Source organism: Amphiprion ocellaris, chromosome 20, assembly GCF_022539595.1.
Source record: "Amphiprion ocellaris isolate individual 3 ecotype Okinawa chromosome 20, ASM2253959v1, whole genome shotgun sequence".
NCBI lineage: Eukaryota > Metazoa > Chordata > Actinopteri > Pomacentridae > Amphiprion > Amphiprion ocellaris.
This window is the reverse complement of record NC_072785.1, coordinates 27,777,649-27,803,125: the sequence shown is the minus strand read 5'-3', so window position 1 is coordinate 27,803,125 and position 25,477 is coordinate 27,777,649. Positions and strand designations below refer to the sequence as shown.

The 25,477-nt window shown below is 37.0% G+C and overlaps 1 protein-coding gene across 1 annotated transcript in view; it reads left to right on the top strand.

Moving 5' to 3' along the window:
• Positions 1 to 25,477, top strand: part of atrn (attractin) — a 205,906-nt gene that overhangs the window by 62,948 nt on the left and 117,481 nt on the right. The window contains exons 12-20 of the mRNA XM_023271357.3: positions 1,246 to 1,469; positions 4,960 to 5,081; positions 6,615 to 6,753; positions 9,258 to 9,439; positions 13,659 to 13,878; positions 16,136 to 16,321; positions 19,138 to 19,383; positions 21,235 to 21,372; positions 25,139 to 25,232. Coding sequence (XP_023127125.1) covers positions 1,246 to 1,469; positions 4,960 to 5,081; positions 6,615 to 6,753; positions 9,258 to 9,439; positions 13,659 to 13,878; positions 16,136 to 16,321; positions 19,138 to 19,383; positions 21,235 to 21,372; positions 25,139 to 25,232 — 1,551 coding nt within the window. The remainder of the gene's footprint in view (positions 1 to 1,245; positions 1,470 to 4,959; positions 5,082 to 6,614; positions 6,754 to 9,257; positions 9,440 to 13,658; positions 13,879 to 16,135; positions 16,322 to 19,137; positions 19,384 to 21,234; positions 21,373 to 25,138; positions 25,233 to 25,477) is intronic.

The following is a 25,477-nucleotide window of genomic DNA, read 5'->3' as shown; positions in this document are numbered from 1 at the left end:
ATAAAACAGACGGGTCATTAGAAATTACAAGACTGATAAATGCACAAAAAGGTGTATAAAACCAACACAAACCTAAGGAGGTAGAAAAATTACATTCCTAACTGTTTTAACGTCATTTTTCTGAAATAATTTATTAATATTTTACAGATTTCCCCGTTGTGTGAAATTACAGATAACAACTAATAAAATCACTTAAAAAAAATAAATTTGTTTACATGTTATCCACAAAAAAAGCTGTCCAAAACTGTACATATTGTCTACATTATAAATATTTTCCGAAAAGTAATTGGTTCTTTGACAGTGTTTTGCCGTAAATTATTTTACTGTTTTCAAATTGGGGGAAAAAAAAATAATAATAAATTTTTTACAGATTGTTGATGTCATTTGTAAGAAAAATTGTGGCTCAAAAAAATATAGTATTTTTAAGTTTTTATTTTACTAATTTTCCTTTTTTGTGAAATTATAGATAATATGTAATAAAATCACATGTTGACTGGAAAACAAGCAAAGAAAGCAAACAAATGCTGGTCAAATCTGTACATAATATCCACATCAAAAATCTGTACTTTTACAAACATTAATTTCTTCTTTTACAAAAAGTGACCATAAAATGTAACTGTTGCACTGTATTTAGATTAATTTAATCTGCAATTTTAACAATATTTGTTGTTATTTTCACATTTTTTGAACATTAAAATAATTCCACTCCAGATTTTCACCCTTTAGTTTTTCCTACACACCAGCTGGTCATTCTTTATATGTGCAGCACCGTGTTGATGTGATTGTTTCTGAGGTGTGCTGAGAACAGTGGGCGGACACAGCACAGGATATCTGGAGAATTTAGAACTTCCGACTGAAAACATGCACAAATCAAAGCTCCTCCAAACGTCCATTAGCGACTACATCAATTGCAACAGTCCTAATGATAAATAATAAAAACCACCACTAAAAAGGTGGAATATGTGAAAACAGAATCTCCCAGGTGTATATTTGACACTAAAGGCTTCTTCTCTTCTGTTATTGTATAACGTGATGTCAGATATGCACTTTTTGATAAAAGTCGTAGCTTGTAACCCCCAATAGTCTGAACTGCGTGTTGTTGCATTAACAGAAGCATTTTCTACATTTCAGCACCACTGAGGGTCCAAAAGCCTCACAGGGGGCACCACTAACAAGGTGGAAAATGTGAGAACTGTGCTGTATATTTAACGCTAAAGGCTTCTTCTCTTCTCTGCTATCTTACAGTGTGATGTACATGTTTGGTGGCTTCAACAGCCTGCTGCTCAGCGACGTCCTCATGTACACGTCGCCCAGCTGCTCGGCCTTTTCCAGCCCGGCGTCCTGCAGCCAGGCCTCGCCGGGGATCCACTGCGTCTGGAACAGCACCCAGGGGAGCTGCCTGCCTTGGGAAAGTAACGCCGCCGGCCCCGAGCTGCAGCAGCTGCCCGCCTCCTGCAACACCAGATCATGTAGGTGACGCCGCCCTCGCATTGAAATGCCACGTCGGTTGTCTTATTCCGCCGTGTGAAACTAATCCGAGATGATTTCAGATTCTTGATGTTTTTCACGAGCGTCTGCAGAACTCATCTGCATTCACGACGCCGCCGTCCGATGAGGTGCACAGACTGCCAGAACCGGCTTGTTTGTCACCGGCTGCCAGCTCAGTTTCTTACATCAAAGAGCGAAAATGGCAAAAAATGTGTCACCGGGGCATTTTTTGTTTCCTTCTTTGTGTGTGCGCGGAGGTTTTGAGATGCCGAGAACGTGGCCTTCATACATCATCGACAAACTGTCCAGATGCTGTCATGTCTGCATGTGTGATTATGCGCTGAAACGGGATCTGTCGATTACTTCACTCTACTAACTAAATGTCTTACAAATCGGGCTACTCACCTACCAGCAAACCTCCTCTCTTTTTCTTACCACACATTATTGGTGCTGTTTCTGTTGCCCAATGTGCATAAAGCTTGGCAGTAGACAGACCATTTCAGAAAAGCACTCCTTTCTGCACTACAATCAGCAGGCATCTCAATCTGTTGGCTTCACACTGCTCGTTTTTTTTTATAAAAGTCACAAAGGCAATCTTGCTAGGTTGGAATTAGAACCATGTCTGCATCACTTTCAGCACAACACAAGTCGCATTAACAGAAAGGCACGGACAAGCGACAGTACGTAAAGTTATGTGAGGTGATTCAGGGAAGAATTTTTCCACATTTGAGCATCAATATTGGTCTAAAAACATCCCAAAGAGCAAAAAATACACAGTTGCAAAAATCGCAAAACACCTCCTTCATTGACTTTGCTCTACAATTTCTCATCTAATACAAATGAAATTCATCTATTAAATAATGTCTCAGTGATAAAGACTCTTAGAGTTTGTAACAGCTCAGATTATTTAGACTCACTAATAATTTATGTAATCCAGGAGCTGGAGTTGAGTTTGGTGCTTCCAGCTGTTTAGGACAATTTCCTCTGAGTTTCTTAAAAACAGCATCAAACAGCAATAGGATCCAAAACCCCCAAAACATTAGATTAGATTAAATTCAACTTTATTAACGTTGCACATAGTACGAAACAACAAAATGCAGTTTAGCATCAAAGCAGAATTGCAAAAACAGCAGTAAAGTGCATTATTTACAGTATTATATACACAGTATAAATTTGAATATATGTATACAATATACGATAGATTATCTAAATCTACAGGTAGAGAAAGGGTCATAGTCCCAATATTATACCAAATTATGGACCCTAAACAAAGCTGAGTGGCCCTAAAAGGCTCCCATTAAACATCCAGAAAGCCCTCGAGTGAAAAAAAAGATTTATTGTGTTGATCTCACCTTGTGTTTTTGCAAAGATGTTGGGCTTTAGTGTCATTTTCTACTATATTCTTTTACAAACTAAATGATGAGCTAAATAATCCAAAAATACATAGAAAAAAGAACTCATAATGTAATAACTGTTAGATGGAGCCCTTTCTTTATGAACACGTGTTTTTGAGTGTACATGCCGTGCCGGTTAACGTGCCCTTTACAAACTCTTCACCACATTTCTAACAGTTTATTATCGTCTCCTCACAATGACTGTCCCAGTTCTGAGCCGCCCTCGCTGTCATCCAGGACGGCAGGAGGTAATCATGAGGGACGGTTCAGCCGGGTCTACTCGCTTCTCGCCAAGGATTTTCTTCAGTTTGGAAAATAAATAAATAAATAAGCACAAAATAAAAAATAAAAAAACCCTCCTGAACACGGCGGTCTCATTTTCCGGTGTCGGCAGCTACAGAAGCGCTGGCAGATGGAAACTGCGCCCCAGAATATCTTTTTTCAGGCACATTTAATGCCAGGGAGGCCCTTTGCTTTGCTTTGCTGCTGTCTGACAGTCACCCTGTCCTAGTTACCCCAGAAGAAACCTCATGCCCAGGAAGGTTTTACTGAGCCGTGGTTCACCTCAGAATCAGAATCGCCAGAGTTACAGCTGCCTTGTAAGAATGAAAGAAGTAAACAAATGATCTTGGATTTATTTTAGACATTTTGTTCAGATTCTCAAAGAAAAATTGGCCATAGTTGAAACTTTAGGTCAACATTGAGTACCTGCACTGATAAAAACCCAACAATACTTTTGAAAAAAAAAAAAAAGATTTCCTTTGTATTACTAATAATTTATTTAAAAGAAAATAGCTTAGAATAGTAAGTAAGATCATCAGTAAGGCTTATGATCCTGTATTTGAAGATTTGGAAATAGTTTTTGTGTAAATATAATTTAACCCCTTAAACCAAAAGCAATTTTTTGGCGCTTTTTTTTTTTTTTTTTTTTAAAGCTCCTGTCACATTTTTCTTCACTATGAGCTCATTTGTCACTGCAATATAAATTCCTGCAGCTCTGTGGGAACAACACAACCATGACTGGAAGTAGAGAGAATGCAGAAATTTGTTTTGCATCGTATGTTAATGTTATAATGCCAACACGAAGTTGAGTTCCCAAAAACTGGGATCAATATTTTTTCTAATTGGTTCTACATACTATAAATATTTCACTACTTTCACCACTTTCCATTTTACACTGATTGCCGTTCATCCGAATGCTGGATTTTTGTCATGTGATTGTTGGTCCCAACAGAGTCAGTTGTGATTTCTCAGTTGTGCTAAAGAGTGGAGAATTTTTTTATTTTTTTTAAAAAAAAGATTCTGCTGAAAATGTGTTATTTTTGAGGATTTTTTAAATGTAGACTTTTAGAAGACGTGTGCAAGAAAGCGATTTTGATTACCTGTCCTGTTTTTAAGCATAAAGTTGAAAAATTTTCCTGATAAAACCAAAAGTGAAAAGAAATGAAGGTTTAATGTCTCTGATTATTACTTATTTTGTGGTTAGGAAAAAAAGGAATTAACACATATGGCATTTTTCAAAGTATACAGGTGTTATACAAGGTGTTGCCAGTACTAGCATATGTCTGTTTCTACATAATACAGATATTTAAATAATTTGCATACTCGATTTGTGTCAACACTGCCTGCAGTTCAGCTGAATTATGTCAAGAATTTTTGTCTCCTAACTGTTGATCACAGCTCCATCACTGATGGCTTCATGGTTGTGTCAAGAAGCGCAGAATTTTTTGTTTTTCACAACAAATGGTTGCTGCAAATGGTTTATTTTTGGTGAATTTCTGAATAGATATGTAGAATCTTAACTTTAAATTTTGCTCCATTTTCCTGAAGTGGCACTGCATTGGAAAGTTCTTCTCGCTTTGCTAAATGCCTTTTAAACATACTTGCAGGTTTTGGAGGTCAGTGGTTTTATAGAAACATAAAGAAAAACAGATAAAAGTGGAGCTAGTAATCTTCCGTCAGTGTATCTGGAAGCTGCACACTCCAGAAGAAACACTTGAATAACAGTTTTAGTCTGTATTGTTATGACATTTTATTAAAGACATAATTCTGTACCTTGTTATTATTAACTTTACAGATGCTGACAATGAAAGATGTGACCAGTATACCGACTGCTACAGCTGCACTGCAAACACCAACGGCTGCCAGTGGTGTTCGGTCCAGTGTGTTTCTCTGGGAAGCAACTGCACCTCGGCTTCGGTAAGAAAGCCTAACCCTGATAACTTTGACAGGTTTAACCCTCCTGTTGTCTTCATTTACTGGCACCAAAAAAAGTTGTTCCCTTGTCTGAAAAAAATCCAAAAACTCAGCAAAAATTTCCCCACATTTATAGCAATTTGCAAAATCTTCAGGAACACAATTCCAAAAATTCCTTAAAAGTTTCCCTTAAAGTTTTTTTTTTTTTTTAAATACCCAAATTTGGCAAGAAATGTTAAAAAAGTAAATATTTTCAAGAAATGAATAAACATCTTCCAAAAAAATCCTAAAAATATCTAAAGTGATTCCATATATATCAGTAAAAGTTCTGATATTTTCTTTGAGGACATTCAGAAAAAATCAACCAAAATCCAGTGAATTTCGCTGGATTTTGGTGGATTTTTTTGGTTGATTTTTTTCCGAATGTTCTCAAAGAAACGTTTTTTTTTAGCATTTGTTTTTTTGCACCTAAGAATGTTAAAAAAATTCCCAAAAATGGTGAACATGTAGAAGTTTTCACTGTGAAAATATATTTTTTCCCCCATTTTCAAACTTTAAAACGAGTCAACTTGACCCGCAGGACGACAGGAGGGTTAAAAGACGTCACATCTGACTGTATGTTCACATATATTCACCCAAAAAGATGCTTTTTAATTCTGTACCATCTATATTTGCCATTTTTTCTTGGGGAAAATGGTTGTTAATGGTCTGTTTTGGACATTAAACATAAAGGATGTTTTAGTTTGCTACAAAACTTTAAAATCTGATGTTAATGTGTTTATCTTCACTTTGACAAAAAATACCACCAAATAACAGTTTGTCATTCAGGTTGAAATGTAATTTTAGGACTCTTTGTAACACACAAATACACAGTGCCCTTAAATCTCGAACAGTTGTGGGGCTTTTTGAAGCCCAGAATAATAAACGCTCCGACACAATCATTCCCCGCAGCGGCCCCACAAACTTTGGCTTGAATAGGACACACAAATGTTGTCATAACGAGTCTTTCTTTTCATTCCGTACGAGGCTCACTTCACCTTATAAATAGGAACATGTCAGATTTGAGTAATGATCAAATCCAGGCGTGATGAAGCACGTTCCTGTTCGCTGTACTGACTTTGATTTTCCAATCTGTGATTAAATCAGTGCTCATTTCAATGCTGTCAGACAAACAGTTCACGTGTCTCCTCAGGCGTTCTTATCTGCACTTGTCTGTGAAGTATTTGATTAATACGGGTCACTGTATTTCTATTCAAATTGATGTGTTCCAAAAAATTAAGAAAAAGCTTTTCTTTTGTGCGTTTTTGTCCAAAACTTCCATCTTTTTCAATGAAATTCTTATGAATCTGGAAGGAACCGTGTGCTCCTCATAAATTCTGTCGCCTCCTGTTCATAATGACACAAGATTTCATTTTGTTCCATCTGAACGGTTGTCATTTATGAAGCGTGAAATGTAATGATTTTTCTCTCGGAGTCCAAAGAGTTGACAGTTGACGCCTTTTTTTTTTTTGTTTGTTTTCCGCTTTCTTTTCTCAGGGGGCCATAGCGGAATACGAAGTTTGTCCCAAGGACAACCCCTCGTATGTGTGCAACAAGAAAACCAGCTGCAAGAGCTGCGCCGTCGACCAGAACTGTCAGTGGGAACCTCGCAACCAAGAGTGCATCTCGCTGCCAGGTAACTGTGGTTAAATGGAAATAAAACCTTTATTTTGGAAGTTAACATCCCTACTACAAAGTTAATGTATGTTTACATACTTGGACATACATGACCTCAAAGCAGTTTCTGGATGTTTTTCCTCACTGTGGGCTCATTTTTCACACCAATATAAAGTCCTGCGCCTCTCTAGAAACAGCACAACCATGACTAGAAGTAGAAACAGCTAACAAATGTCTTCTGTGCTGTATACAAAAGTTATAATACCATAAATCATAAAAATTTAAAGACTAATTTGATGTTATTTGATTCTATATTTTCCAAAAATTTAATAAAACCTGGACCGAACATGCACAACATTTTTCCTAAGTGTTACCAACACTGGAAAAACAATTGGTACTCTACATACTATAGATTTTTTACTATAGTATTTTTACTCCGCCAAGGAACGCCGTGGAGTTATGTGATGGTCGGCGTACGTTTGTCTGTCTGTCTGTCTGTTAGCAACATCAGTCAAAAACAGACCAACGGATTTGGATGAAATTTTCAAGGAAGGTCTTAAATGATACAAGGACCAAGTGATTAGATTTTGACAGTGATGCGGCTTATAGTTTGGATCCATGGATTTGTTAAAGATTTCTGTATCATTGTGAGATAGCGGCACGGCATCACTGTTACCATGACAACAAGTGAACACTACATCAGCTGCCTGCTGACGATCACATGATTGCAATCCTACTACAAATCCACCGCTGAGGACTTACCGGAACTTATCTGTTGGAAATGATCCGATCAATTCCCGCCGCCGGCTACATATTTAGGTCACGCGATTCGTTATCCGTACATAACGTACACATGCAGAACACTTTATAAATTTTTCCTGACTTACGAGGGTTTTTAAAGACATTTTGGAAAGTTGACAATATGGGGCCAAGTTGGAGATTTAAAAAAAAAAAAAAAAAACACATTTTCAAAACTTACTGAAGCTTTTTGTGTTTAAACCTCAATATTTCAGTTGATTCTGTTGATTTATTTGTAAAAACCAAAGCTGTGATTCTGACAAACACTTATTTAGTTGTGCAGCCCCACAGTTGTGCATTTTGTTTGTTATTGCTGTGACTAAAATACACTAAAATTGTCCTAAAAAGAGCCCAGGGCTAATAGGGATCAGAATGAAATAAAAATACTGAGCACAGATGCTTTTGTTTATAGCAAATGTACAATATTTAAATGCAGATAACAACAGTAGATGCTACAATTATAATGCGCCTTCAGGGGGGTGATTCAAATGCTCAGAAGCCTGGAAGGTAAATCTAAGATCATTAAAGGCTGAATTATGTTTACATTTATTTCTTTATTTCAGTTTTTTCTCTCATTTCTTGTAAAATACTTTGGGGTAAAGCGATCAAAACGCTGATCAGCTGAACTTTTCCTAGTCTCTTTGTGGATTGTGAGTTTTTTTGTGGTGATTTTTAGGTCTTTATGTGGTAGTTTTGTGTCTTTTTGTAGTGATTTAGCATTTTTCGTGAGGATTTTGCATCTCATGGTAAATTTTCCATCTTTTAGCAGAGAATTTTGCTTCTTTTTGTTGTGATTTTTAGTTTTTCTGTAGGGCTTTTGAATCTTAGTGATATGACGTGATTTTGTAGTAATTTTTTTTTTTTTTTGGGAATGATTTTGCATTTTATGGAATGGATTTTACTGAATTCAGCAAAGATTTTGTCTCTTTTTGTGGATTTTGCATCTTTATTGTGGTGATTTTTAGGTCTTTTAATGGTGATATTACATCTTTTTTGTGGTGGTTTTGAATCTCTGTAGTGATTTTACACCTTTTTTGTGGTGACTCAGGTTTTTTGGGGAAGATTTTTTGTTGTTTCTGTAGGGCTTTTGAATCTTTGCAGAGATTTTGAGTGTGTTTGTGGATTGTGGGGTTTCTTGTGGTGGTTTTTATTTGGTAGTTTTTTGTCTTTTTTGTAGTGATTTTGCAATTTTTTGTCAATACTTTGCCTCTTATGGTAGATTTTACTTCTTTAAGCCAGGATTTTTGTGTCTTTTTGTGGATTTTGTATCCTTTGTATCTTTGTGATTTTTAGTTTTTTTATCTGGTAATTTTGTGTCTTTTTGTAGTGATTTTGCATTTTATGGAGTAAATTTTTGTAGTGATGTTGCATTTTTGTGTGAGGACAGCATCTTATGTTAGATTTTGCTTGTTTTAGCAGAGATTATGTGGATTTTTGCTTCTGTTTGTCGTGATATTTGGGTTTTTTTCTGCGAGGACTTCAGAATTAGAATCAGAATCAGAAATATTTTACTGATCCTTGAGCAGAAATCACTTGATTTTGCATTTAATGGTAGATTTTACTTCTTTTTGCAGAAGTTTTGTTTCCTTTTGTGGATTTTGAGCTTTTCTCCTCTGCTTTTTTGGGGCTGTTTCGATAACGAAGGTCAGATAAGGAGACGGATAGATCCCAGTTTGCCAGCCTGCATTGCATATATCATACCAACATCTGTTCTTGCTGTTGCAGAGAACGTCTGCGGTGAAAGCTGGCATCTGGTGGGAAACTCCTGCCTGAAGTTCATCACGGCCAAAGACTCTTACGACAACGCCAAGCTGGCCTGCAGGAGCCACAACGCTGTCCTGGCATCGCTGACCACACAGAAGAAGGTGGACTTCGTGCTGAAGGAGCTGCAGATCATGAGTGTGGTGGTAAGAAAGAGGAAGAGGAGGAGGAGGAGGAGGAGGAGGGGATTGAACCAGGATTTTAATTATTGGATTAGAGAAATTTTAATATTCTCCTTGGGAAAATTGGGTCATCAGACTAGAAGCGAACGAGATAGCGACGCACAGAGAGGGCCGAAGATAAAATAGATAATTACCGCAGAAAGATCACATCAGGCAGAGACTGGAGACTATTAGATTAGTTAAGTAAGTAATGATGTAGAAAGGGCTGCTTCTTTGAAAGATGTTGAAACAATCATGCAAAAAAAAAAAAACAAAAAACAACACACGGGATCAGAAAAGTGTCCACAAAGATTTCTCATGTTATCTCTGATTCATGAACTTGCAGCTCTACACCTTTTTAAACTTATTGCTTTTGGTCTTCGCTTTGAGATCTTTGCTTTTTGTAATCTGGATGAGTGTCTTTTTTTTCCCTCTCTGTGATTTTTGGACCGTTTAATGTGAAACAAATCTTCCATTAACAGATTTTTTCCTCAGAGCTCAGACATTTCTTAGCCGCTCCATTAGAGCAAAGACACAGAAATCTATCCCAAGCATCGACTAACCATTGAGAGAGGCTGTTTAGATCATCAGATGTGGACAGGATGGACAGATGTAGAGTGCTGGCTGTCTTCTGTGTCTCCTACACATAGAAATAACACATAGAATTAACCGAGTATGTCATTAAAGCTGACATGAGCAAGAAATCCACTGGGTCTCATTACCCAGTTTCAACTTTAAGTCAGTTGTGGTTGGAATCATTTCAAGTCATTTTTCATGGAAAACTACTGAACATTCTACGGTTTCATCGTCTCCACTTTTGTCACTTAATTTCAAGTTTTTGACTTTTCCACAGACAAAAAAGAGATTTAAATACCTTAATCTCCTCTCTAAAATATGTTTTTTTATGATTTTATTACATTTTATGCGTTCAATGATTAATCCTATGAACCCCAAAACTTGCTAGTAAGTGTGAAAGGCATGACTTAAAAAAAAAAAAATCAAAATTACACTGTCAGAACTAGAAGCTGCAAAAACAAATAAAATCTTTGGATTTCCACTTTTCTGATGGTCCTTGAACGTAACATGTGCAACTTTACGTTTCATCAGGAAAATTAACCAAATGTAATCTTAAAATCGCAATATTTCATCGAAATCAGTTTGTTCTGCATGTATCATTTTAAAATTCATCAAAAATAAACCCTTTGTGTGAGATTGTTTAAAAACAAAATTAATTTTACCTTTCAAGAAAATCCCGAAAATGACATTATTTATCCGAAACATAAACTGTAAAAACAGAAAAAAATAGAACGTTAACTTTCTGACAGTCCTGTTATGTATTGTTGCGTCAGGAAAACTCACAAACTAAGCTAAAATCATAATATTTTGTGAAAATCTCTTTATTCAAAAACAAACAATTTGCCCAAAATCTTGTTTAAAAATAAATAAATAAATAAATAAATAAAATAAAACAATGACAATAAATCCTGCACTCCTGTGAAAAAATAAGAAGCTGTGACTGACAGCTGTGACCAATAGTCACATGACAAAAAAATTGATTGATAATGTTAATTTTGGCTTTTTTTCCTTTTTTTTTTTAACATTAGATTAGCGTTTCTTTTTTTTTTTTATAAAAAATGCAAGTAGTAAAATATTTACAGTATGTCAGGCAACTTGAAAAAATTTTATACATGTTGGTTCCATGTTTTTCCAATTTTTGTAAAACAAATCTCTTTTTTTGGAATTTATTGAACAACTCTAACGCTGCAGAAAACATTTTTGAGTTTTTTTTTTTGACTTCCATAGAGGAACAGGACTTTATATTACATAAAAATGAACCCTTTTGAGTCAAAATGTGAAAGGAGCAAAAAGTATTGCTGGGGGTTCAGAAGGTTAATTAGGAAAATAAGCAGAAGATAAGTGGAGAATGAAAATGTATTATGGCTCGACTAAATGTGCAGAAAAATCCTGACAAAAAAGATAAATTAGAGCCCCACATTAACGGCCTCATTGTAGCTAAATCTGTCCAGATACTTGCACTGAGGCCACGCATGCACAAAAAAAAATATGAAACAGTAACTACAAAAGGCCCTAAAGCCACCACAAGCCAAATCTAATACTGAAGCTGAGTAAGACAAAAAAACCCCCCACAAAGTCAGGCTGAAATTAAGAAGCTTTTTCCATCCATACTAATGAAGTTGTGTAGATTTCCCCTGTTGGTCTGATTTAGCTCCGGTGGTTGGTTACAGGTAATCCTTGTGCTCACAGGTGGAGACCAATCGAAGCTTAACTGCTCTGGAATAACATTAGTTTTCAAAATTCAACAGTAAAACTCTGTTTAGATACAGAAATATGAAGTATGGATGCATGATATTGGAAAAAACTGCAATGTTTAGTTTTTGTGCCACACCTCAGATACTTGATTCTATTTTGAAAGAATCAATCATGCTATGCTAATGCTAAAGCTAATGCTAATGAGTGGGGTGATTTTATAGGAGAATATCTGCATCAGAAATGGAAAATAGTTAAAAAATGCCACAAAAAAACACAGCAAAACACTTGAAAAAAACATTCAGATGTGGCTTTGCGCTCATCATACAGAGGTATTTGGTGCAGATTTAATAGTAAAAAATATTATTTGTGTTGCTAACAATTGGAAGACACTGCTGATAGTGGTTTTGCTGTTAGCCATCCTTTCTGTAGCCATATTATTTCCATGCAACTGATGAACATTACAAGTATTGTTTGCGATTATACGTTGATTTTAAAAATAAAATATTTGCCTTGCACTTTCATATCCTACAAATATCCCCAGTTAAGGATCAATAAAGTTACCTTATCCATTGTAATGTACAAATTTGCACCAGAATAAGAGTTAAAGTCAGGTTCCTCCTCAGTAAGTGCATTCCGAAAGTCATAATATAAATAAAATTATACCCAAAAAGGCTCACTTTCTGAACCTTGACTGATGCTACAATTTACCTACGTTCCCTAAACACCTCACATGCAGGCTACGCTAGATGCTAGCTAGTTAGCTGTTCACAGAGAAGCCTCTAGTCTCCACCTCAGACAGATTTGTGACCAGAAATGCTATGAAAAGAGTGAAATGAAGTGAGATTTGTAGCAAAATGTCAAGCTAGCTACCCCCACAGATGACTCTTGTTCCAGATTTAGAGCTTCTCTTTACAAAAACAAATCCATTTCTGGTAATACCAAGTTTTCACAATATCGGTGTTGCACAATCAATGTTCAGACATGTTTAATAACAGTCAGATAGTCAGATAGAAGGTGCAGTATTTGAGTTCATGTAGGGTAATACCAAGGTATATAATGTGAATAATATATTTTAGACATTTTAAACAGAGTGAACATGCAGGAAATACAACAATGCCCAAGCTGAAACCGAATAATTGTGTCTGTATGTACTGTTTTCTATGAGCAAAGCATTTTAAGCATCAATATTGCAGCCGATCGTGTAATTTAAGCTAAAATCATGATTACACAGAGAGACTTTGTAGATACGTTATAGAAAATGAGAGTATGTGAGTCTTTATTGTATCATGAAGCAAAAAACAGTAGCTGCATGGTGTGTTAGGGTTCATTTGCCTCACTTAATGATGCTGAAAGGGTCCGTAGAGCAGCTTTTCTCTAAAACCTGCAGAGTTTGTGCTGTTTAGAAGGTCTTGCTATTCCCAGATGAGATCAATCAATCCGAGAAAAGGAATTAAATCTGGATGGTGCAGTAATTCGTCTCATGTCTGCGAGAGATTCTTTGTTTATTACGACTGCAGCAGCATTTCCATTGATTGGAGACGGGTTAGATAACAAAGCCCCTCTTGTCAAGTGGAGTAAACCTGCTTTTGTTGCCGCTCCTGTCCGTCCGGTGGAATTTTTGTCGATAAGCGTGAAGAATTGCTCTGACGTTTTCTGCCTTACATCGAGGGCAAATTTGGGATTCCTGAGATGAAAGATTGTTATCAAACTGCCTTTTTTGACATTGATTTTCGCCAAATGTCACATTAGTCTTCGGCGAGGGAGCTAAAGTTGTGGCTCTCAACGTAATGTTGGAACCATTTAGAGTAAAAAGATGACAACACAACCTTGTAATACTAACAGATTTTCAGTTAAGACCACCTGACCTCAGTGATGCTTTTACGAGCAACGGATCTAAATGTTTAAACTCCTTGTTTTGACTTTGTTTTGGCAGTACAAAGCCACTGTCACGCCCTGGGTGGGGCTCAGGAAAATCAACGTTTCCTACTGGTGCTGGGAGGACATGTCGCCCTTCACCAACACCACCCTGCAGTGGCTGCCAGGCGAGCCGAGCGACGCCGGCTTCTGCGGATATCTGGCCGAGCCGGCGTCCAGCGGCCTGAAAGCACAAACCTGCATCAACCCGGTGAACGGCAGCCTGTGTGAACGGCCAGGTGAGCTAAGAATGCACTTTTAGATGTTTTATTTGAGCTAAACACTGTAAAACAATAAATTTCATACGTGTAGACAGCCATTAGACTATATAAAGTGAACCAAAAACACAAATGATTGAATAGAAAGTTCAGTATTACTATCCAGATGGAACTGTGTAGTGTCTGTGTATCAATGCTGTTAACAGTTTATTTATTCTATATGAGCTATTGGGTCTGTTCATCCTTTTAGCTTTTATTCTTTTTGCACCACCGAGAGGAGTTTCCCTAAAATTTGCAGCTGTGCAATGACAATAAAGACATTCAAATTCAAATAAGCACATTTGAAAATACATTGCCATTAACCCTCTTGTTAGGATCATTTCTTAGGAACAGCAGTGATGTTCCTGGAGCATGTTTAATTGTCCAGAAACCAAAAAAATCCCAATAAACATTGTTTATATTTCATCATTAACTCCATTATTAACCATTTCTATCAATATTTAGTGTTAATAGTGTTCTTTACCTCTCATAGATCATGGTTCAATGAGGATAATTCACTTGTTGATGCACATTAAAACTTTTTTAAATGTACATTGGAAAGACCTGCATATAAAATACAGTAGTTTTACATGACACTGATCTTTTTAAAATTTTATTTTACATTTTGAATTGTTTTCTTTTTATGGAGTTGATAAATTAACACAAAACCCCTCTTCTGTTCAGGATGCAAATATGTGAAATGACCCATTTTTATTTTATATATTGATTACACTTATTAAGCCAAGCAGAAGAGGGAAGTTTCTTCTTTTTTGGGGGGATTTTTTTTACTTTAAAATGAGCCAGTTTTACCCGCAACCATAACAGGAGGGTTAAAGCCCAGACTCTATTCTTTTAATTAACTATATCATCATCAGTAGTGCTTCCACGCATTTATACGTTAACTTTGCAAACAGTTAATTAAAGATCCAGCCTAGTTTTGTGTCTTTTGAGATCACTCTGTAAGAGAAAAGCCAGACTACAGCTGGATATCAACCTCGTATCTTGTGGTTTTTCACAGCATACACAGATAATAGTGCGAAGTAATATAGCAAACAGTTTTCACATTTAATATCTAGATGATACCTGGATATGTATTACATTATGTCCCTTATTTAATTCTGCCTGGTCAAAAATAACATTTCAGATATCAACATTGTCATTTTTCCAAGGACGGGGCTTTCTTATTAGAGATACCTGCAATTCAGCTGCAGATATTTGTGAATTCTGCACATCTGCAGCAGATATAACTAGTTTTAATTCCAATTTCAGATATCTTTAATTCCCCTACATTCAATATATCTACATTGTCCTTTTCAGGTATCTTTAATGAAGTTTGTCAGAATGATGCAGATATGTCAGACTCTTCAAAATCTAATTACAGAACTCTTGTAATAGAGTTCTTGACAAATGACATTGAAGATATCTGATAGCTGTTTTACCGTCATGTCAGAGCAACCTGAGGCCAGAGTTCTAGTAAATTTCGATGGCGAGTGTCTAATGAACGAAGCTTTTGTTCCCCACAATCTCCTTGGTATTGAACTTTTTCTGTTTTACAGCTTATCCACCACAGCAGCCTCCATTTCTTCTTCTAACGCTGTTCAAATCATTTGCTCCACCAACATCCAACGGGAAGTTTGGCATGAGCAGCATCATGCACAAAAATTACGACTAGTTAGAATGATTTCTGAGATATCTGCAACTATTATTCTGACTTATCTCGATTGAATGACTGATTTATCTGATCAGAATGATGTTAGAGATATCTGGAATATAAATTCTGACCAGTTACAGTGTAACTACGACTAGTCAGAATGACGATGTTGACGTCCAGGATGAAAAAATGCAACTGAGCCTCTCTTAGAAGTCTTAATTCTTAATCTCACTCACTCTTACTGTCGAATTTGTCAAATAAAGGCTGTTATTGGGCTGATATTGAATATACTAGATGGCAGATTTGTAAATAGATATGAGATTCATGGTGCAACTTATGGTAAAAATTCTACCTTTTTAAATTTCAGCTGGATTGTTGTTCTGAGTGTTTGACCCGTATCTTAAAGTATTTCATAATGAACCTCGGAGCCTTTTGCAGATCATAAAACGTGTTTTAATTCTGGGAATTTTCTGCCTGGTGAACATAGTAGCACCTTGTTTATCGGGATCCAGCAGGTAGAGCTCCACCAGATGAGGTTCGAGTCCCGCAGAGGCATTAAAATCTGCTTTCTTTTGTATTTCTTTTCAGCCAACCACAGCGCCAAGCAGTGCCGGACCCCATGCGCCATGCGGACCACCTGCAGCGAATGCACCAGCAGCAGCTCGGAGTGCATGTGGTGCAGCAACATGAAGCAATGTGTCGACTCCAACGCCTACGTGGCCTCCTTCCCCTTCGGACAGTGTATGGAGTGGTACACCATGAACACCTGTCCACGTAAGTTACCTTTAAATTAAGTGTGGGATTAATTAATGTGTGGAATCATTGCAATTCATTGCATGTTGTGTAAACGCACCACAACTGCATAAATACTATGACAGATAAGTCCAAAAGTAGTCTTATTGTTAAGTGTAAAGTTAAAAAAAAAAAGTTTATGTCCGTCTTTTTCAGTGTGCAGTATGTAGACAGAAACTACCCCCTTATGCAACTGTATTTGCTGTGTTTTTACATTCTTTGGTACTTTTAAGTAGTAATACAGGTAAAGATATCATTAATTTAATATTATCTTCATTGAAAAAAAATATTTTCTTTCAACAATAAGGACATTTCTAAGTGACCCCAAACTTTTCAACAGTGGTGTGTGATAATTTCCTGCCTGTACCACGTCTGAATGACGGTAGTTGACAGGTTTGTGAGGTTTGTTATCTTAAAAGAAAATAAAATCTCCATTTGTCAGAGCTAGCGACTGTGAAAATAGAAATAATCCTCAGATTTTTAGCTTTACGATGGATCAAATTATCTGCAAATTATGATTCTGTGTGGAATATCAGGTAAACCTAAGCTTAAAAACATCATACAAAAAAACCCTGACTTTTATTTTTAAAAATTTGCTAAACATAAACCCTTTGCCAGAACCAAATTTTGTAGAAAACAGAAAATTCTGCAGTCCTTACTGAAACCGAGAATCCACTAATGACACAAGTACGACCTACAGCCGCCTGAAAAAAATTCAGGGACTTTTTGGTTGAACTGCCGGCTGTGTTTACACAGAGTAGATGGGGCAAGTATAGAGACAAATAAAAAAGTTAAATATTTGAATGTCTATATTATGTAGAGCCACCATTTTTTTTCTCATTTAGACTTTTGGAACCATGTCGTACATTTAATGCTAGAATATTTCAATTTAATATCATCTTCGTTGAGAAACAAATGCTTTTATTTCAAAAATAACTACGTTTATAAATGACCCCAAACTTTTGAACAATAGTGTATATGTCGTGAGTTCATATTTTAACTAATTGTGTGGAAAACGAGCTTTCTTTGATTTAAGAACATTCGTGAAGGTACTAAATTACAAGGCCATTCTGAGGAAGATTCTTCTCAAAGTAATGACCAGTACACTGAAGCCCCATCATCATGATTTTGCTTGCTTTGCTGCCGTCGCATCGGCATCTTTCAAGCCCCATTTATTATATGTAACATGTTTGCTTTTATCACCCTGTGCATTTCCTTATGGCAGTCATCTTCTTGCCGTTACTCCAAAACAAATCAGCGCAGAAGAAACCTCTCTGTCCGACACGTGAAATTGTCTCAGCCTCCTACTTAAACCTCTGATGAAGTTGCGGCGGCCGCATGTGTAACTACCACAGTCAGGATTCACTGGCAGCAATTTAGGAAGCGAGGAAACTGCCACCCGAAAATAAGAGCATCAATCTGAAGTCTGCTCGTGTAGTCCTTCAGCACTCAATCAGTGCAGCTCTGGATGTCTTCATCAGACTTAAAAAGAGGCTAAAATTTTGCATAATATGAGCATCTTTAAATGTTTGCAACATTTTTTAACCTTCGTTGGGTTGAGCGAATTAAACTGCGGCCCTCAAGTAGACAAGATGAGGATTAATAATCTGGTTTAACAGTTTGATAACTTAGTCTTGTGCCGCCACTTTGTTTTTGTCAGCGTGGCCGAAAGCAATTTTCATTTATTTAACCTGGCAGATCAATTAAGTAGAGATTGCTGCTTCCAGCCTTAAGTAGAGAAACCCCCTCGAGGGCTGAGAGATGGGAATTATTATATAGACAAATAGTTATGAGGAGCAGGTGGATGGAACCAGTGGCTCAGGAGTTAGCTAAATGAAGTGCTTTCTAGAGGTGTTGCGGCTGTTATTCATCTAAAGGTTTGGACTTCACTTACTTACAACTCATACATCAAGCTGCTGGTGCTGTAGTAGCGTTGCTTAAGAGGTTTTATGCAGCGCAAATTGATTTACTAAGTGAAATCTTCATCTTAACAGAGAAAATTTACTGGTAGTGCCCTGTTTACACAAGGCATACAAATAAACAAAGTTGTAGATTGCCGTGAAAAGTATGTATAAACATCAAAAAAACCAATGAAACACAAACCAGACCAAAGCTGAACAGAGTCCACACTTATCTTCTATTTAAAGGAATAGTTTAACATTGTCATACATGTGCATTCTTGTTGGTTTTCGCTTTAGCTTGAAGACTAAAAACCGGTCAAAACGGCAACCTTGGATTTGCTCAGAGTTCATTAATTAATGGTGCATAACTGTTGGTCACAGTTGAGTCACTAATGTCTTCCTGGTTGCACTGAAGAGTGCAGAATTTTTTAGTTTTTGAGAGAACCTTGTTTAAGCACACTGTTTATTTTTGTCAAATTTTTAAATAAGACCACCGTTCAAAAGTTTGGAGTCAGCCAGACAATTTCATGTTTTCCATGAAAACTCACACTTTTATTCATGTGCTAACATAACTGCACAAGGGTTTTCTAATCATCAATTAGCCTTTCAACACCATTAGCTAACACAATGTAGCATTAGAACACAGGAGTGATGGTTGCTGGAAATGTTCCTCTGTAGCCCTATGGAGATATTCCATTAAAAATCAGCTGTTTCCTGCCAGTTTTACAGTTCAATTTCACTCTTATACTAGACAGTTTTTCTTACTGTTTATCTGTCATCTAGCACCCAGTGTAGTTTTTTGCCATATAACGCAGCTTAATTTTAAAAATGCAGAAGTTTTATGAATCAGAAAACACTGGTTAAATGTATTTTTCCCTGTGTTGTGTTTGGGCTCAGCTGAGAACTGCTCCGGCTACAGAACATGCGGCCAATGTTTAGACCAGCCAGGCTGCGGCTGGTGCACCGACTCCAGTAACACGGGCAAAGGCCAGTGCATCGAGGGCTCCTACCGGGGGCCCTTCCAGACCTCGGTCCCGGCCCCGTCCACCCTGCCTGGCCTGCCTGCCAGCCCCCAGCCGGCCCTCAACGCCAGCATGTGCCCCAGCGAAGCCAAGTACAACTGGTCCTTCATCCACTGCCCAGGTAGGAGAAGCTTGACTCTAAGTAGTGTTTAAATGCTATTTCTGCTCATTTATTTCCACTTAAAAAGGAGAATATGAATTTTAAGTATGTGATCTGTAGCTCTGAAGGAAATTTTTTCTGGAGGCTACAAACAATAATTGAAATGCCATGTGTATTTCGAGCTTGTCCCAAAATCAAGATTTCTCAGGCTTTGCTATAATTAATTTTGTCATTTTAGTTTTTAATCTTTCTGTTACGACTCCCCCACGTAACTGCTGCATTACTGTCATTTTTAAAACCCCTCTGAAGCAATTTCTAGGTGATTTTTAATTATATTTTTGGGCTCTTGTCACATTTTTACTCAATGTGGACCCATTATTTAATTCAATATAAAATTTTGCACCGCTATGGAAACAGCACAAACATCACTGAAAATATAGAAAACTCAAAAATGTGATCAGAAATACTTTATTGATCCCCGAGGATAAATTCCTTATTCCAGGTCATGACGGTTATGCAGTATGATTCAGTTGTAATGCCATAAATTGTATAAAAAGGGGGGGAAACAATTGGATTTTGCTGATTATTTATTTTACAAAAATAACTACAAAACCTAGAATCCTCATGTTTAACATTTTCTATGTGCTGTGATGCCAATACTAGACAAATGGTGGCTCTACTTACTTTAAATATTTTATTATTTACTTACACAGTCTACAGTTTAGTAAAAAAGTCTCTGAATTTTTGATTGTTGGTTGCAGCTGAGTCAATCTTCTCTTCTCGATTGCGCCAATTTTTACAAGAATTTTGTTCTAATAATAGATTTTTTTCTGACAAAAACTGGTGCAAACACTTTAATTATGGCAAATTCTTTTATGACACCTGAAGAATAATGTGATCTTGATGAAATATCAACATTTTAGACTTAGATTTGGTCTTTTTTTCTAAAGTAACCGCCTGTCACAAATGATTAATTCAACAACCATCAGAAAGTTTGACAATCTGGTATTTTTTTTTTTTTTTTTAAGTTATTAAAGTTTTAGTTCTTGTTTTTAAAAAAGAAAATTTTCTTTCAAACCCACCAGTTCTCCTTTTTCGTCAGTGATTTGTATTATAACTTCCATAAAAACACATAAAAGAGAGAACAAAAGCATCTAAGTTAAAGATCGATATCAAAGCAACGAAGAAAAGGTGTTCATATCTCTACTTTCCATTTCTAATACTGTAAAAGCTGCAGAAATGCTAAATGCAAAAAGAAAGGTAAACGTTATGAATAGATAGAAATATTGTTTTGTTCCTCTGATTTCAAAAACCACTCCTGTAGTTTGTTAGAGAAACATCAAAGTCATTATATTAATTCTAGAAGGTTCCTTTGAGAGCAGCAGAAATTATACTAATACAACTGTTTTTGCCTATGCTAATGCTTGGTAGTACTTCTCTTGACAACTACAATGATCTTCATGTGTAAAATTATTGTAAAGAACTCCTCCAACATCCAAAAATATCTGAGAATATCCGTAGGATTGTTTTGCTTTTTCATTCTGAGCCTACACTAACAGAACCGCCTGCCAATAAACCGCGCTGTCTTTGTGACCTCTCACAATTCAACAAATCCGTGCGGTTAATTCTTTACAAAACAAACCTGGCAGGCATAGAGAATATTTAATTAACATTATTTGTATCACGAGAGTCTCTGCACCAGTGGAGTCGTGCTGAACATCACTTTCTGTACTTACAAATTAACAAACAAATTCACTCATGTTTGGGCCTGGGGCTGTTTGTTCTAAAAATTTTTTTCTATTTTTTATTTTAAAATGTGGTTCCGGTGTGCGATGCTCATGTGGTGTGTGCTTTTGTTGTCTCTTCTGGCAGCTTGTCAGTGTAATGGTCACAGTCAGTGTGTCAACGAGAGCGTGTGTGAGAAGTGCGAGGACCTGACGACCGGTCGGCATTGCGAGAGCTGCATCTCCGGCTTCTACGGAGATCCGACCAACGGTGGCAGCTGCCAGCGTGAGTATCCGCCGGCTACTAAATCACCAACCTCTCCGCGCACGGCTTCATTTAACTTGTCACTGTTTTACTGTTCATTTTTATGTGGGCCATTTTCCTGATTCCTGGCCGCGGCGTAAACCCTTCCCTCGGGATATTAAAGATTTACTCCTTTACAGCTAATACTGACAGTCAGTCAATCGGACAACAAATCAATCCTTCGACGGGTTATTTTAGCTTACACTCAGCCGGTAATATACTGGTATATTGTGCGGTTTTCTGTTTTTTTTCCCCTTCCCTCTGTGTCCCTCTGGAATATACATATATTTACTGGGTTCTGCATCAGTGACAGTCAATCAATAAACCAGACTCTCTGCATTAAGTGTCTATATCGTGTCAGAATTATGCATTTCTTGTTTATGCTTGTGGATGTGCAGCAAAGTGCCCCTCTGCGATGTTGAAGACATGTATTGCTTCATGTCTCATTAGTTTTCCTCAACAGGAATTATCAGACCGAGTAGGAGAGGACGTTAATATTAAATAATCAACATGACGAGGGGTTAAATCATGATGACGGCTGTTTTTCCCCTCACTTACATGAATGGAAAGGATGAGAATCATGAAGACTTGTTCAGTTGTGATGAAACTGGTCCTCAAAGTCACCAGCAATAACAGATGTTTAGCAGGTTTTAATGATAAGTTTGGGCGTCAAGAACCAACTCTCTCAAAACTCTAATTCTAAATGAATCGCTAACAAAGTTTAGTTGAAATTCTGCTCATCGGGTTCTTAACAAATTTCACTTTCCACGTCTGAGTTTCATTATTCATTATTCTCAGTTAACATAATCACTTGTGGCTGAGTAGCTTGATTAGCAGATAAATGGCTCAAATTGTGTGATTGTCCCAAAACAATCATCTAATTTAGCAAATGCTGCTGCAAAATGCTTGTAACAGGAACAGGATTGGAATTGTTCAACTAAATTTACCAAAGTAAACCCAAAAAATACTCAAGAAACCTAAACAAACAAGACCTGTATGTGTTTCTGCTGCTAACATCTACCAGTGGTAAGTGGAGTTTAATGGAAACCTGCTCTTAAGGATGTCGTAGTATCGTCTTTACTCTCTTCTGTGACATTGAACACAACACACAGACTTTCAGTAACTATTCTTCTTATTGACTAAAGTAACTTTATTTCCCTTATAGCGACACTTTACTGTGACTGTTTTACTTCTCAGGACAAACTGTCTAATCTACGTCACCACCTTCCTTTAAGAGGATCTGCTAATCTCACTGGTTAAAAAACACAGCAACTATAATAATTAACACAATTATTTTATGGTTATCTGGTTGAACAAAGAAGAACAGTTCAAAGAAGCAAAGTAGGGAGTCCTTGTTCATGTTACTACAACATTCTCCTGCATATTTCACATCATCTGACCATTGAAAAATGTTAGTAGCAGAAACACAGAGCTTGATAGAGCATTGTAACCACAGTGTGAGTGGTCTATTTTTTGTGATTCCTTGAGTTTTGGGGGGTTTACTTCAGGAACTTTAATTTAACAAGTCCAATCATGTTCCTGTTGGGTCCGTGTGTTGCGTTCGATGTCACAGAATAGAATAAAGACTGCATCCTTAACAGCAGGTCACGCTAAACTCCACTTACCACTGGTAGAAGCACAGAGCTACACGTTTTGTTTGTTTTGTTTTCTTGAATATTTTTGGGGTTTACTTTGGCAAATTTAGTTGAACAAGTCCAATCCTGTTCCTGTTATAAGCAATCTGTAGCATCATTTGCTAAATTAGGCGATTGTTTTCGAAGGGAGTGCCTACTAAAGTAAAAGTATTAACACCAAGCTGCATAGAAAATGTTGCTTAAAGTACATAAGTATAAACAGGAAATTGTACTGGAGTATTAAAAATAAAAAATACTTGTAGAAAAATGTGCCCTTGATTGTTATACTATAATATAGTATGTTATATCCAGGGATGTCCAAACCAAGTATGTATTTTTCGTGTTTTGTTTTGCTTCTGAACCGAATCATTTAATATTTAGTATCTGCTGATACCTGAAACCATTTTCCTACATAATGCACTCTTCAATTGTTGTAGATTGGCTGTAGTACTATTTAATACTATAATAACCAGCAAAGGCAGCCACTTCCATGTTGGTAAGCAGAGAATATTGTGCGAGTTTAGCTAGTAAAGGGGCACCATGACAAAGACTTCTGTGATGCTAAATGTCCTCTTGCCAGCACACAGTAACAAATTAAAGTAAGGATGAATTAAGACGGTATTTCTGTAAGGCAGTGATGTATGAAATCGACATTACTGAGGCTTGTTAACAGTGTGAAAGTGGGTGTATTCAAAGGATTGGGTTGAGTTTCCTGTCGATACCGATCAATGCAAAGTTACTCTATTCAACCCTGATCTTAGGATTGGGCTCAGTTAATTGCCAGCTGTTTGATTATTATGGCTCATTCATATATATAAAAGCAGGATTTTACTGTTGTTTTAACCCTGATCACCTGCTCCTCAAAGAATCTGAATCAGGAATTGTTAAGAACCAAAATCGATGAGCAGAATCGGAACACAAAATACCCAACCCTAGTTAACAACCACAAAAATCCCCTCTCGAGATGTGAAACATCTCCTTGCACGGCACCAACCATACATCTAAACTCCTGTATTTGAGCTGGACTGCTTTTTTTATTCTGTATCCTCTTTGTTTTTTTGCCTGGAGATGGAGAGTGTTGTCTCTGTGCGACAGGGTGTAACATGCAGGAAAGCTCCGACTGTTGTTTGTACCTGAGCAGTGAGCAGCATTTCTGAGAGTCTGTGTGCACTTCTGAAGAGAGACGGCTCCTGGGGAATCTGCTGGGAGATTTCAAAGCCTTTACTGATGCCGCTTTGTTAACGGACTTCTGCGTTATTACAAAACGCCGCATTCGAGCGTAAGGTGGTTCATATCAGGCGGTATCAGAGGCTGCCAGAACAGACTGTGTAAATCCAAATGTGTAGTCAGAATGAGGGAAATAAACTAAAATGCGTATAGGACGTAGAGGAAAAGGTCATGCATGCAAATGCGGCATCTGCAAGATTATATGGAAAGGGTAAAATACATGTTCTGAATCAAATCTGGGTCAACTAGCTTATTCTCACCTTTATATACAGAGCATGCAGTGCATTTAATGTTGGGTCTGCTACAATATATGTGGTTTAAGCCCCAAATGGTTCATACACATGCCTAATTTTGATTTTTTTTACTGGATTTTTGTTGGACTAATAGGTTTCTTCTGGCTGGAAATTACATTAACAAGTGACAAAGACAATAAAACAACTATTTCTGTGTGTCTTTGTTCTTTTTAATGATTTATTTACTAAAACTAAGTCCTTAAAATTGTGACAAATTGAGAAAATGCAGCTTCTGTACCATTCAAGATACAATGTCTACAATGTTCAAGAGTCTTCTGACACACTATGAATTTAAAACAGCTGATGCAGGAGTTTTTTATTCAGTTAATTGTCAGTTGTAGTTTATTGCTAAATCCAAACCTGTAGTGACAACGAGGGAACTAAACTAAACTGTACAGGACATAAAGGAAAAGGTCGTGCATGCAAATACGGTGTCTGCAGGATTATATGTTGACTAAAGGGTAAAATACAACTAGTTTATTCTGACCTTTCTATACAGAACATGCCATGCATTTAATGTTAAATAACAGTCTTCTGTGTTTGATTGCAGGTGTAGAAAAAGACAGTTTTTCATGTTTTAATTCTTTCCCTCAGCCTGCAAGTGCAATGGCCATGCCAGCATGTGCAACCCCAACAACGGCAAGTGCTTCTGCACCACCAAAGGCATCAAAGGAGATCGATGCCACCTGTGAGTTTCACATTTTACGACGCTCATCCGTCCTCCTCTGTGTTTCCACCTTGTTTTTCTTTCCAACTCTGCTGTGTCTGCAGTTTCAGAGAAATCCTTTAACTGCCCACAGTTAAATTCTGGGTGTGGTGTTTACTGGTTTAATGGTCATTTTTGTGTTCACTAGATGCATTATTTGTGAACCCACATTCTCAGACTTTTGGCCTCTGGAGATCCTTCAAATAATTCTCTTTCACTAAGGGAAC